This window comes from Kogia breviceps, chromosome 14, assembly GCF_026419965.1.
Source record: "Kogia breviceps isolate mKogBre1 chromosome 14, mKogBre1 haplotype 1, whole genome shotgun sequence".
NCBI lineage: Eukaryota > Metazoa > Chordata > Mammalia > Artiodactyla > Physeteridae > Kogia > Kogia breviceps.
This window is the reverse complement of record NC_081323.1, coordinates 43,090,716-43,104,377: the sequence shown is the minus strand read 5'-3', so window position 1 is coordinate 43,104,377 and position 13,662 is coordinate 43,090,716. Positions and strand designations below refer to the sequence as shown.

At 39.4% G+C, this 13,662-nt stretch overlaps 1 protein-coding gene across 2 annotated transcripts in view; it reads left to right on the top strand.

The window, feature by feature from the left end:
* MCM8 (minichromosome maintenance 8 homologous recombination repair factor) overlaps positions 1-5,573 on the top strand; it is a 39,609-nt gene extending 34,036 nt beyond the window's left edge. The window contains exons 16-18 of one of the 2 annotated variants that reach the window (XM_067012446.1): positions 171-247; positions 4,205-4,394; positions 5,101-5,573. In XM_067012446.1, coding sequence (XP_066868547.1) covers positions 171-247; positions 4,205-4,394; positions 5,101-5,193 — 360 coding nt within the window. In that variant the 3' untranslated portion in view covers positions 5,194-5,573. The remainder of the gene's footprint in view (positions 1-170; positions 248-4,204; positions 4,395-5,100) is intronic. The other variant, XM_059037622.2, reaches the window with a different exon arrangement.
* Positions 5,574-13,662: the final 8,089 nt, after the last annotated feature.

The following is a 13,662-nucleotide window of genomic DNA, read 5'->3' as shown; positions in this document are numbered from 1 at the left end:
GTCCTCAGATAATTTTTTTAAATTGTGACTTTTCATACTACAGCCCCTCCTCCCAAAAAAGTTTTGTGTAAAATGAATAAATAAAATAAACTTAGACATACTATACCTGCTCAGTCAATGTTAAATATATTTATCTTTTGTTATCTGAAGATGGTTGTTTTCTTTCAAAGGCACGAGCAAGGTTGGAATTGAGAGAAGAAGCAACCAAAGAAGATGCTGAGGACATAGTTGAAATTATGAAATATAGGTAAGATTACATTTTAAATGCTGTTTTAAGTGAAATACCAGTCATCTTTCCATCTCAAATTATATATTTAACTGGGACAAGCAAAATTATTTTTATTTAGCCCATTCAGTCACTTATTTTCCTTGGAACAAATTGTACTTTCCTGGTTTAAAATATTCTTGTGTAAATAATCTTTACATTAAAAACAAAAGGTTTTTTGAATGGGTAATACATTCACATAGTTCTAAAATCAATTCAGAAACATACTTTGAGAAGGCTTGCCTCCATCCTGTTTACCATCCACCCTTCCTCTTTACCAGGACACCCATTACTTTCTTGTAAATAGCATATAACTTACTATGTTCTGTACCCTTTTTTTTCAATTGAGATATAATTGACATATACCATTATTAGTTTCAGGTTTACAACATAATGATTTTATATATATATGTGATATACGTATATCAAAATGATCACCACGGTAAGTCTAGGTAACATTCATCACTGCACAGTTACAATTTATTTTCTTGTGATGATAACTTTAAAGATCTCCTCTCTGGGGACTTCCCTGGTAGTCCAGTGGTTAAGACTGAGCTGCCAATGCAGGGGGCTCAGGTTTGATCCCTGGTCAGGGAACTAAGATCCCACATGTTGCGGCCAAAAAAAAAAAAGAATTGACAGCTTTTAATTTTTTATTGCTGGCCCCAGAGTAACTAACTGCCTCATAATGAATAAAATTATTAACAATTAATGACTACCAACCCTTTTGACCAATTCCTAACATATTACCCTCTATATCTTAATATCTTACTGGTTTAGCATCACACAGCACTTGAACCATCAATTTTCTCTTTTATGTGACTCAGTACTAGGGTTCGAGGGGTCTTGTAGGTGAAAATTTTACCAGGCTGGCTTCATTGTGCTGGAAACCATCCAATTGATCATTTATAAGCAAACAGATAGGAATTACTAGACTTTCACATACAACATGCTGCCAGGGCTCAGTGTACCAGCATATGAAGTAAAGGAATGGCCAAAATAACCAGCTGCCTGCCTGACTTCTAGTAGGTCTAACTTCCTGGGAGATGAGACCAATAAGAAACTGAGAGTCCTAATAGAGATCCTTTTTCCACTAGGAAAGTAAGTCACTGAACCCAGCCAAAATTCTAGAAATCTTGGATTCTAAAATTTTTTCCTAATTGAAAACAAGCACCAACAACAGGGACTTCTCATTTAATGACAAGAAGCTGCCTCTTTGCTCACAATCTTGAGTATGTGTATCTTTCTCTTTCTGTGCATCCTACCCTTAAGCACTTCACCTTTGGGAGTGGAGCCAAGATTGCCACTCCTGGTTTTCTTTTCTTTTTAATGCTCTCTCGCCCTTTCTTTGGGTTTTCTGGTGCCTGGCTCTACTGAAGAGTGTCATGTGCTTCTACTTCATAGACTGTTGGCAGTCAAGCAAATCAAGGGTCAGACTACCTCAGCCACTCTCCTTCACCTGTAGCATTTGTTTTTTGAGGCTTTACCCTTTGTCACTTTCCCAAGGCCTCAGACCCCAAACGTTGCCTCAAGCAGCCAATCTGGTGTTTCTCTACAATAAATCCACAGGTCTGTGGACACCATTGATTAGTTCTCATATCTGAGCATTATACTTAAGCAAGGTATATTATGTTCTAATTGCCTTTTCAATGAAAATATTACAGTGCTCATTTATGAATAGTTCTGCATGTCTGAATACTCATGTCAGACAGTGTTTACATGTGCTTTTCCTCGTGGAACTTGTATTTGTTTCTACTTTTCAAAGTTGCCTTGCTGGTAAAACTGAATTAGCTTCAGGCTGTCAGTTTTCTTCAGGGCTCCTGAAAAAAGAGTTCTCATTATTAAGTGTAAATAGCACCCACATGAGATTTCCAGTTTGTTTCCCTGAATTGCTTGAGTGTTTATTAACTTTTATAAAAATTTTCAGGACAAAAAGAGGCTAGTTTGATTCCAAATGATTGGAGTTGCCTGGCATTATTTCCATGGTAGAGATCAAGACCCAGTTAAACACGTTGAGACTAGATCGTGAATTATCTGCTTTGTGATACTTAACATACTTTCTGTTCTCAATCTAAACTCTGAGAGAAGGGACCTTATCTGTCGCATTTACCACTGTACTCCCAGGGGCCAGACTGATGCCTAGCACACAGTAGGCCCTCAGTAAATGTACTGCATTAATGGTAAGGTTGATCTTAGTAATCATTTTTCATTCATTAAATCTTCCATTTGAGAGTTTCTTTTGTTTTTGTTTTGTTTTTTTGGCTACACTGTGTGGCATGTGGGATCTTAGTTCCCTGACCAGGGATGGAACATGTGCCCCCTGCAGTGGAAGCACAGAGTCTTAACCGCTAGACACCAGGGAAGTCCCCATTTCAGAGTTTCTGTCTCCTCAACTTTTGAATGTTTGCCCTTAACATGGTTTGGAACCTGTAAAATTACATTTTAACTGGGAAGCAGAAGCCTAAATAAGAAAAATCTAAACTGTGACAATACATCACAATTATCAGAGCACATAGCTATAAAAACCATGTATTTATGGGCAACAGTTCACATAAGGTTTCTCTTAAAATTGGAAATAAACTAGGAAGCAGAAGAGAACAAAGCCACCTTCAAAGGTTAAGAGATCATTGTGAGAGATTTTTCCATTTGAGGAAAGTAACTCATATTTTACATACTTTTCTTCAAATCACAGATATGCCACTCAGCTATGTAACTTTGGCAAGTCACTTAACCTTCCAAGACTTTGTTTCTTCATCTATAAAATGGGAATAAGAATAGTCCCTAAGTCATAGGGTTGCTGGAAGGACTAAATAGGATAGCACATGGTAAATAAATATAATTAAGGTGAATATTAGCTATTATAATTAACATAGTAACCTAAAGCATTTGTGATAACTGTTTTATGAGAAATAAGTATATTGTAAATTATATGGTAAAGTAGTTAATCATAAATAAGATTATACTAAAAAAATAAAATAAAATAAAAATAAATAAATAAGATTATACTGTATTTCTAGGGGAAACACATTCATCAAATTGTTTTATCAATTATTACAATCTTGGATGACTCATATTCCTATTTGTACAGTTCATTCTCTTTCATGTGGGCTCCTATCTATTCAAGGAACAAAATGAAGCTGTGTTTTTAGTAACCCTTTAAATTCATTCCTGTGAGCTCCTTAAAGGCAGGGATTGCACCTATTTTGTTCACCACAATAAGCCTACTGCCTCGGAAGTGACCAATTTATGTTTGATTAATTCCTGATTAAATAACATCTTTGCCTATGAGCCTGGCTGTGAGACTACATATGTCTCATTTATATGCAGAGAATTCAGGCAGGGAATCAGCAACAGGGCTGGCTAATTGTATGTCTAACTAGTACTTTCAGACTTCTGGCTAAAATTTACTGTCAAGTACATATTTCTTTCCTTGATAATACTGTGAAAATAGGAGGAAAGCAGCAGAGAGCTAGAGTAATTAATAGGCATATCCTTTAATATCTATCATTACTGCAACTCAGCAGAACCTTCTAGTTCATTTTCCAAAGTATTTTTCAACACTTTTTATTTGCCAAATGCTGCACTAGGAACTGGAACACATCTTTACCAAGTAAAACCTAAATTTAGTATGTTTAGAATTTCTTTATTCATGAGTCAAAAAGAATGTTCCAGGTATCAACTTTGTATTTTTATTCATCTCTCTTTGCAAAAATAGGGAGTTTCTTAAAAGTGGTAACTGTCCAAAATATTTTTATTCCCAAACTGTTCATACATAGTGAATTACACAGTGGCCACTCAATAAATATACATGTTTAAGTCTTTGTTACATGAGCCTCAGGGCTACTTCCGCATTTTTCTTCTTATAACCTGGAGGCCTGGGACAAAAATTTCTCTGGCTGTGCCACATTGGGTAACTTTGCTTTTCTTCCCTCCCATAAGCATGTTAGGAACTTACTCTGATGAATTTGGGAACCTAGATTTTGAACGATCCCAGCATGGTTCTGGAATGAGCAACAGGTCAACAGCAAAAAGATTTATTTCTGCTCTCAACAACATTGCTGAAAGAACTTACAATAATTTATTTCAATTTCATCAACTTCGGCAGATTGCCAAAGAGCTAAACATTCAGGTATGATAAACCAAATAATTAGTAAATCTTTTTATAATAATTTCAGGAGGCCTTTATTAATATAGTAGAATATTTAAATATCAAAAGATTTGGATTAAAAGGACAGAATAGGTGTTTTTGGAGTAGTTAAAAATACAGGCTTGTTTTCTTTAAGATATAAAATTAGCTGCTCAGAGCTTTAAAAAAATAGTTTTTATCTAAAATTCATACCTACTAAAGAGTTTTCAACATCTTGATAGGGGAAAACATTATAGCAAGACTCAGTTTCCATGTTATCCTGACAATCCCTGTGGGCAAGTCATCCTTATAAATCGTTGAACCTCAGTTTTTTAATTTGTTAAATGGACATGATTCTACCTGCTCTACCTACTTAAAAGTTTTAGTGAAAATGGGTGTAATAGCACTTTAAACACGTAAAACAGTTTATACGGAAAATTGCTCACTCAATTTCGAAAGTTAGTCTAATTTTTGTTTTGAAGCTAAGCTAAAACAAATATAAAAGATTCTCTGCAAACTGGAGTTATTTTTGACTAGCTAGGCATTATAGAATCCAAGGTTTATATGTAGGCAGTTTTTTCTGTAAGAAGTACAAATAATTTTATTTGCATAAGAAACTTGACAATTGTATATTACTGTTAGAGGCATTAATTTTTAAAATCATATTTTTGTATATTACTTAATGAGCTCTTTTGATATTTTCTTCCAGGTAGTTGATTTTGAAAATTTTATTGGATCACTAAATGACCAAGGTTACCTCTTGAAAAAAGGCCCAAAGGTTTACCAGCTTCAAACTATGTAAAAGAGCTATGAAGCCAGGCCCTCCTGGGTTTTTTATGAGGAATATGCACCAAAAAAAAAGCCTTATCTGAAAAATGACATTCCAAAAGTAATGTAATAGGAAAAGAGTTTTGAACTAATTTAAGAAGTGATAAAGTCATGTGTTAATTTTTTACTTCTCCAGAAGGCTAAATAAATTGTTTATATTTTATCTAAATGATGTAATTAGAAATTATAGTTTTATTTTTGACCTTTCATTCTTATAAATATTTCATAGTTTTGTGTATCACATGTGCATCTGGGTAAGCATTCACAAAGTTACATTTAAATGTTTAAATAGTTCTGACACACAAAATTGAATATCTTTTAGAAATAAATTGAAACCAACTTTCTTTTTCTTTTAATTTTTTTTTAAACATCTTTATTGGACTATAATTGCTTTACAACAAAGTGAATCAGTTATACATATACATATGTTCCCATATCTCTTCTCTCTTGCGTCTCCCTCCCACCCTCCCTACTCCACCCCTCTAGGTGGTCACAAACCACCTAGCTGATCTCCCTGTGCCATGTGGCTGCTTCCCACTAGCTATCTGTTTTATGTTTGGTAGTGTATATATATCCATGCCACTCTCTCACTTTGTCACAGCTTACCCTTCCCCCTCACCATATCCTGAAGTCCATGCTCTAGTAGATCTGTGTTTTATTCCTGTCCTACTCCAAGTCTCTTCATGACTTTTTTTTTATTTCTTAGATTCCATATATATGTGTTAGCATACAGTATTTGTTTTTCTTCTTCTGACTTACTTCACTCTGTATGACAGACTCCAGGTCCATCCACCTCATTATAAATAACTCAGTTTCATTTCTTTTTATGGCTGAGTGGTACTCCATTGTATATATGTGGCACATCTTCTTTATCCATTCATTTGTTGATGGACACTTAGGTTGCTTCCATGTCGTGGCTATTGTAAATAGAGCTGCAATGAACATTTTGGTACATGACTCTTTTTTTTTTTTTTTTTTTTTTTGCGGGCCTCTCACTGTTGTGGCCTCTCCCATTGCGGAGCACAGGCTCCGGACGCGCAGGCTCAGCGGCCATGGCTCACGGGCCCAGCTGCTCAGCGGCATGTGGGATCTTCCCGGACCGGGGCACGAACCCGTGTCCCCTGCATCGGCAGGCGGATTCTCAACCACTGCGCCACCAGGGAAGCCCCATGACTCTTTTTGAATTATGGTTTTCTCAGGGTATATGCCCAGTAGTGGGATTGCGGGGTCGCATTGTAGTTCTATTTGTAGTTTTTTAAGGAACCTCCATACTGTTCTCCAGAGTGGCTGTATCAGTTGACATTCCCACCAGCAATGCAAGAGGGTTCCCTTTTCTCCACACCCTCTCCAGCATTTATTGTTTCTAGATTTTTTTGATGATGGCCATTCTGACCAGTGTGAGATGATATCTCATTGTAGTTTTGATTTGCATTTCTCTAATGATTAATGATGTTGAGCCTTCTTTCATGTGTTTGTTGGCAATCTGTATATCTTCTTTGGAGAAATGTCTATTTAGTTCTTCTGTCCATTTTTGGATTGGGTTGTTTGGTTTTTTGTTATTGAGCTGCATGAGCTGCTTGTAAATATTGGAGATTAATCCTTTGTCAGCTGCTTCATTTGCAAATATTTTCTCCCATTCTGCGGGTTGTCTTTTGGTCTTGTTTATGGTTTCCTTTGCTTTGCAAAAGCTTTTAAGTTTCATTAGGTCCCATTTGTTTATTTTGGGGTTTATTTCATTTCTCTAGGAGGTGGGTCAAAAAGGATCTTGCTGTGATTTGTGTCATAGAGTGTTCCGCCTATGTTTCCCTCTAAGAGTTTGATAGTGTCTGGCCTTACATTTATGTCTTTAACTCATTTTGAGTTTATTTTTGTGTATGGTGTTAGGGAGTGTTCTAATTTCATACTTTTACATGTACCTGTCCAGTTTTCCCAGCACCCCTTATTGAAGAGGCTGCCTTTTCTCCAGTCTATATTCTTGCCTCCTTTATCAAAGATAAGGTGACCATATGTGCATGGGTTTAACTCTGGGCTTTATATCCTGTTCCATTGATCAATATTTCTGTTTTTCTGCCAGTACCATACTGTCCTGATTACTGTAGCTTTGTAGTATAGTCTGAAGTCAGGGAGCCAGATTCCTCCAGCTCCATTTTTTGTTCTCAAGATTGCTTTGGCTATTCGGGGTCTTTTGTATTTCCATACAAATTGTGAAATTGTTTGTTCTAGTTCTGTTAAAAAAGCCAGTGGTAATTTGATAGGGATTGCATTGAGTCTGTAGATTGCTTTGGGTAGCAGAGTCATTTTCACAATGTTGACTCTTCCCTTCCAAGAATATGGTATATCTCTCCATCTATTTGTATCATCTTTAATTTCTTTCATCAGTGTCTTATAATTTTCTGCATACAGGTCTTTTGTCTCCTTAGGTAGGTTTATTCCTAGATATTTTATTCTTTTTGTTGCAGTGGTGAATGGGAGTGTTTTCTTAATTTCACTCTCAGATTTTTCATCATTAGTGGATAAGAATGCCAGAGATTTCTGTGCATTAATTTTGTATCCTGCTACTTTACCAAATTCATTGATTAGCTCTAGTAGTTTTCTGGTAGCATCCTTAGGATTCTCTGTGTATAGTATCATGTCATCTGCAAACAGTGACAGATTTACTTCTTTTCCGATTTGGATTCCTTTTATTTCTTTTTCTTCTCTGATTGCTGTGGCTAGAACTTCCAAAACTATGTTGAATAAGAGTGGTGAGAGTGGGCAACCTTGTCTTTTTCCTGATCTTAGTGGAAATGGTTTCAGTTTTTCACCATTGAGAACAATGCTGGCTGTGGGTTTGTCATATATGGCCTTTATTATGTTGAGGAAAGTTCCCTCTGTGCCTACTCTCTGCAGGGTTTTTATCATAAATGGATGTTGAATTTTGTCAAAAGCTTTCTCTACATCTATTGAGATGGTCATATGGTTTTTTTGTTTGTTTGTTTGTTTCTTTTTTTGTTTTTCTTTTTGCGGTACGCGGGCCTCTCACTGCTGTGGCCTCTCCTGTTGCGGAGCACAGGCTCCGGACGCGCAAGCTCAGCAGCCGTGGCTCACGGGCCCAGCCGCTCCGCGGCATGTGGGATCTTCCCGGACCAGGGCACGAACCCGCGTCCCCTGCATCGGCAGGCGGACTCTCAACCACTGCACCACCAGGGAAGCCCGATCATATGGTTTTTCTCCTTCAGTTTGTTGATATGGTATATCACGTTGATTGATTTGCGTATATTGAAGAATCCTTGTATTCCTGGGATAAATACCACTTGATCATGGTGTATGATCCTTTTAATGTGCTGTTGCATTCTGTTTGCTACTATTTTGTTGAGGATTTTTGCATCTATGTTCATCAGTGATATTGGCCTGTAGCTTTCTTTCTTTGTGATGTCTTTGTCTGGTTTTGGTATTAGGGTTATGGTGGCCTCATAGAATGAGTTTGGGAGTCTTCCTCGCTCTGCTATCTTTTGGAAGAGTTTGAGAAGGATAGGTCTTAGCTCTTCTCTACATGTTTGATAGAATTCGCCTGTGAAGCTATCTGGTCCTGGGCTTTTGTTTGTTGGACGATTTTGAATCACAGTTTCAGTTTCAGTGCTTGTGACTGGTCTCTTCATATTTTCTATTTCTTCCTGGTTCAGTCTCGGCAGGTTGTGCATTTCTAAGAATTTGTCCATTTCTTTCAGGTTGTCCATTTTATTGGTATACAGTTGCTTGTAGTAATCTCTAATAATCTTTTGTTTTTCTGCAGTGTCCGTTGTTACATCTCCTTTTTCATTTCTACTTCTATTGATTTGAGTCTTCTCCCTTTTTTTCTTGATGAGTCTGGCTAATGGTTTATCAGTTTTGTTTATCTTCTCAAAGAACCAGCCTCTCACTGTTGTGGCCTCTCCCGTTGCGGAGCGCAGGCTCCGGATGCGCAGGCTCAGCGACCATGGCTCACGGGCCCAGCCGCTCGGTGGAATGTGGGATCTTCCCGGACCGGGGCGCGAACCCGTGTCCCCCGCATTGGCAGGTGGATTCTCAACCACTGTGCCACCAGGGAAACCCCATTGTCATTTTTTTCTAAGTTTTTTTTTTTTTCCTCTTTGATTTCTTCAGTGATCACTTCGTTATTAAGTAGTGTATTGTTTAGCCTCCATGTGTTTGTATTTTTTCCAGATCTTTTCCTGTAATTTATATCTAGTCTCATAGCGTTGTGGTCGGAAAAGATAGTTGATACGATTTCAGTTTTCTTAAATTTACCAAGGCTAGATTTGTGACCCAAGATATGATCTATCCTGGAGAATGTTCCATGAGCACTAGAGAAAAATGGGTATTCTGTTGTTTTGGGAATGAATGTCCTATAAATATCAATTAAGTCCATCTTCTGTAATTTATCATTTAAAGCTTGTGTTTCCTTATTTATTTTCATTTTGGATGATCTGTCCATTGGTGAACGTGGGGTGTTAAAGTCCCCTACTATGATTGTGTTACTGTCGATTTCCCCTTTTATGGCTGTTAGTATTTGCCTTATGTATTGAGGTGCTCCTATGTTGGGTGCATAAATACTTACAATTGTTATATCTTCTTGGATCGATCCCTTGATCATTATGTATTGTCCTTCTTTGTCTCTTGTAATAGTTTTTAGTTTTTATTTTAAAGTCTATTTTGTCTGATATGAGAATTGCTACTCCAGCTTTCTTCTGATTTCCATTTGCATGGAATATCTTTTTCCATCCCCTCACTTTCAGTCTGTATGTGTCCCTAGGTCTGAAGTGGGTCTCTTGTAGACAGCATATATATGGGTCTTGTTTTTGTATCCATTCAGCCAGTCTGTGTCTTTTGGTGGGAGCATATAATCCATTTACATTTAAGGTAATTATCGCTATGTGTGTTCCTATTACCATTTACTTAATTGTTTCGAGTTGTTCTTGTAGGTCTTTTCCTTCTCTTGTGTTTCTTGCCTAGAGAAGTTCCTTTAGCATTTGTTGTAAAGCTGGTTTGGTGGTGCTGAAATCTCTCAGCTTTTGCGTGTCTGTAAAGGTTTTAATTTCTCCATCAAATCTGAATGAGATCCTTGCTGGGTAGAGTAATCTTGGTTGTAGATTTTTCTCCTTCATCACTTTAAATATGTCCTGCCCCTCCCTTCTGGCTTGCAGAGTTTCTGCTAAAGGATCAGCTGTTAACCTTATGGGGTTTCCCTTGTGTGTTATTTGTTGTTTTTCCCTTGCTGCTTTTAATATGTTTTCTTTGTATTTAATTTTTGATAGTTTGATTAATATGTGTCTTGGTGTGTTTCTCCTTGGATTTATCCTGAAGGGACTCTCTGTGCTTCCTGGACTTGACTGACTATTTCCTTTCCCATATTAGGGAAGTTTTCAACTATAATCTCTTCAAATATTTTCTCAGTCCCTTTCTTTTTCTCTTCTTCTTCTGGGACCCCTATAATTCAAATGTTGGTGCGTTTAATGTTGTCCCAGAGATCTCTGAGACTGTCCTCAGTTCTTTTCATTCTTTTTTCTTTATTGTGCTCTGCAGTAGTTATTTCCACTATTTTATCTTCCAGGTCACTTATCCGTTTTTCTGCCTCAGTTATTCTGCTATTGATCCCATCTAGAGTATTTTTAATTTCATTTATTGTGTTGTTCATTGTTGCTTGCTTCCTCTTTAGTTCTTTTAGGTCCTTGTTAAATGTTTCTTGCATTTTGTCTATTCTATTTCCAAGATTTAGGATCATCTTTACTATCATTATTCTGAATTCTTTTTCAGGTAGACTGCCTATTTCCTCTTCATTTGTTAGGTCTGGTGGGTTTTTACCTTGCTTCTTCATCTGCTGTGTGTTTTTCTGTCTTTTCATTTTGCTTACTGTGTTTGGGGTCTCCTTTTTTCAGGCTGCAGGTTGTAGTTCCCATTGTTTTTGGTGTTTGTCCCCAGTGGCTAAGGTTGGTTCAGTGGGTTGAGTAGGTTTCCTGGTTGGGAGGACTAGTGCCTCTGTTCTGGTGGATGAGGCTGGATCTTGTCTTTCTGGTGGGTAGGTCCACGTCTGGTTGTGTATTTTGGGATGTTGGTAGCCTTATTATGATTTTAGACAGCCTCTCTGCTAATGGATGGGGCTGTAGTCCTGTCTTGCTATTTGTTGGGCATAGGGTGTCCAGCACTGTAGGTTGCTGGTTGTTGAGTGAAGCTGGGTCTTGGTGTTGAGATGGAGATCTCTGGGAGATTTTCACCGTTTGATATTATGTGGAGCTGGGAGGTCTCTTGTGGACCAGTGTCCTGAAGTTGGTTCTCCCACCTCAGAGACACAGCACTGATGCCTGGCTGGGGCACCAAGAGCCTTTAATCCACGTGGCTCAGAATAAAAGGGTGAAAAAATAGAAGGGAAAGAAAGGAAGGAAGGGGGTAAAAAATGAAGGAAGGAAGGAAGCAAGAAAGGAAGGAAGGAAGAAGTGAAGGAAGGAAGGGAGGAAGAAATGGAGGAAGGAAGGAAGGGAAGAAAGGAAGAAAGGAAGAAAGAAAAGATAAAGTAGGATAAAATTAAGTTATTAAAATAATTATTAAGAAGAAAAATTTTTAAAAACACACAAAAATGGGACGGTCAGAACCCTAGGACAAATGGTGAAAGCAAAGCTGTACAGACAAAATCTCACACAGCAGCACACACATACACACTCACAAAAAGAGAAAAAGAGGAAAATAATAATATATCTTGCTCCCAAAGTCCACCTCCTCAACTTGGGATGATTTGCTGTCTATTCTGGTATTCCACAGATGCAGGGTACTTCAAACTGATTGTGGAGCTTTAATCCGCTGCTTCTGAGGCTGCTGGGAGAGACCTCCCCCCTCCTCTTTGTTCGCACAGCTCCTGGTGTTCAGCTTTGGACTTGGCCCCGCCTCTGCGCTGTGTCGTTCGAGGGCGTCTGCTCTTCGCTCAGACAGGACGGGGTAAAGGGGCAGCTGATTCGGGGGCTGTAGCTCACTCAGGCTGGACGGAGGGAGGGGCACGGATGCGGGGCGAGTCCGCGGCGGCAGAGGCCGGCGTGACGCTGCACCGGCCTGAGGCGCGCTGCGCGTTCTCCCGGGGAATCTGTCCCTGGATCCTGGGACCCTGGCAGTGGCGGGCTGCACAGGCTCCCGGGAGGGGCGATGTGGAGAGTGACCTGTGCTCGCACACAGGCTTTTTGGAGGCGGCAGCAGCAGCCCTAGCGTCCCATGCCCGTCTCTGGTGTTCACGCTGACAGCCACGGCTCACCCCCGTTCTGGAGCTCCTTTACGCGGCGCGCTTAAATCCCCTCTCCTCTTGCACCAGGAAACAAAGAGGCAAGAAAAAGTCTCTTGTCTCTTCGGCAGCTCCGCGTCCGTCTCTGGAGCTCCTTTAAGCGGCGCACTTAATCCCCTTTCCTCGTGCCCCAGGAAGCAAAGAGGGAAGAAAAAGTCTCTTGCCTCTTCGGCAGCTCCAGACTTTTCCCGGACTCCCTCCCGGGCTAGCCGTGGTGTACTAGCCCCTTCAGGCTGTGTTCACGCCGCCAACCCCAGTTCTCTCCCGGCTTCTGACAGAAGCCCGAGCCTCAGCTCCCAGCCCCCGACCTTCCCGGTGGGTGAGCAGACAAGCCTCTCGGGCTGGTGAGTGCTGGTCGGCACCGGTCCTCTGCGGGAATCTCTCCGCTTTGTCCTCTGCACCCTGTTACTGTGCTCTCCTCCGCGGCTTTGAAGCTCCCCCTGTCCGCCACCCGCAGTCTCCGCCCGCGAAGGCGCTTCTAGTGTGTGGGAACCTTTCCTCCTTCACCGCTCCCTCCCACTGGTGCAGGTCCCTTCCCTATTCTTTTGTCTCTGTTTATTCTTTTTTCTTTTGCCCTACCCAGGTACGTGGGGTGTTTCTTGACTTTTGGGAGGTCTGAGGTCTTCTGCCAACGTTCAGTGGGTGTTCTATAGGAGCAATTCCACGTTTAGATGTATTTCTGATGTATTTGTGGGGAGGAAGGTGATCTCCGTGTCTTACTCTTCTGCCATCTTCTCTCCCCCCATCCCAGTAAATTCTTGTTATGTATTTATAGTAATGCTCATTCTTGAGTTTTCAGTTTCAAAAACTATATTGACTTTTTACCTTAGAAGATAAGAACGTGGTTCTCTTAAATCCTTCTACATACATACATACACACTTGCCCATTTCTTTCCAGTTTAGTTATATATCATAATTTTTAGTTAAATCTCTATTGGGCTTTAATCTTATTATGACTGATGAATATATTCATCTCCTTTGTAGTACAAATTTTGTTTTCCTTAGAATTAATAATTTGTTTTTCAACCACTTAGCTTTGGACTTAGTGGTAAGTCCAAAGAGACCCCCATTAAGTGGGGTCCACTTAGTGGACCCCAAGGCTCCACTGTAAGTCTGAATCTCCTCTCAGAATACACAGACAAATCAAATAGTCTATTTTAACTT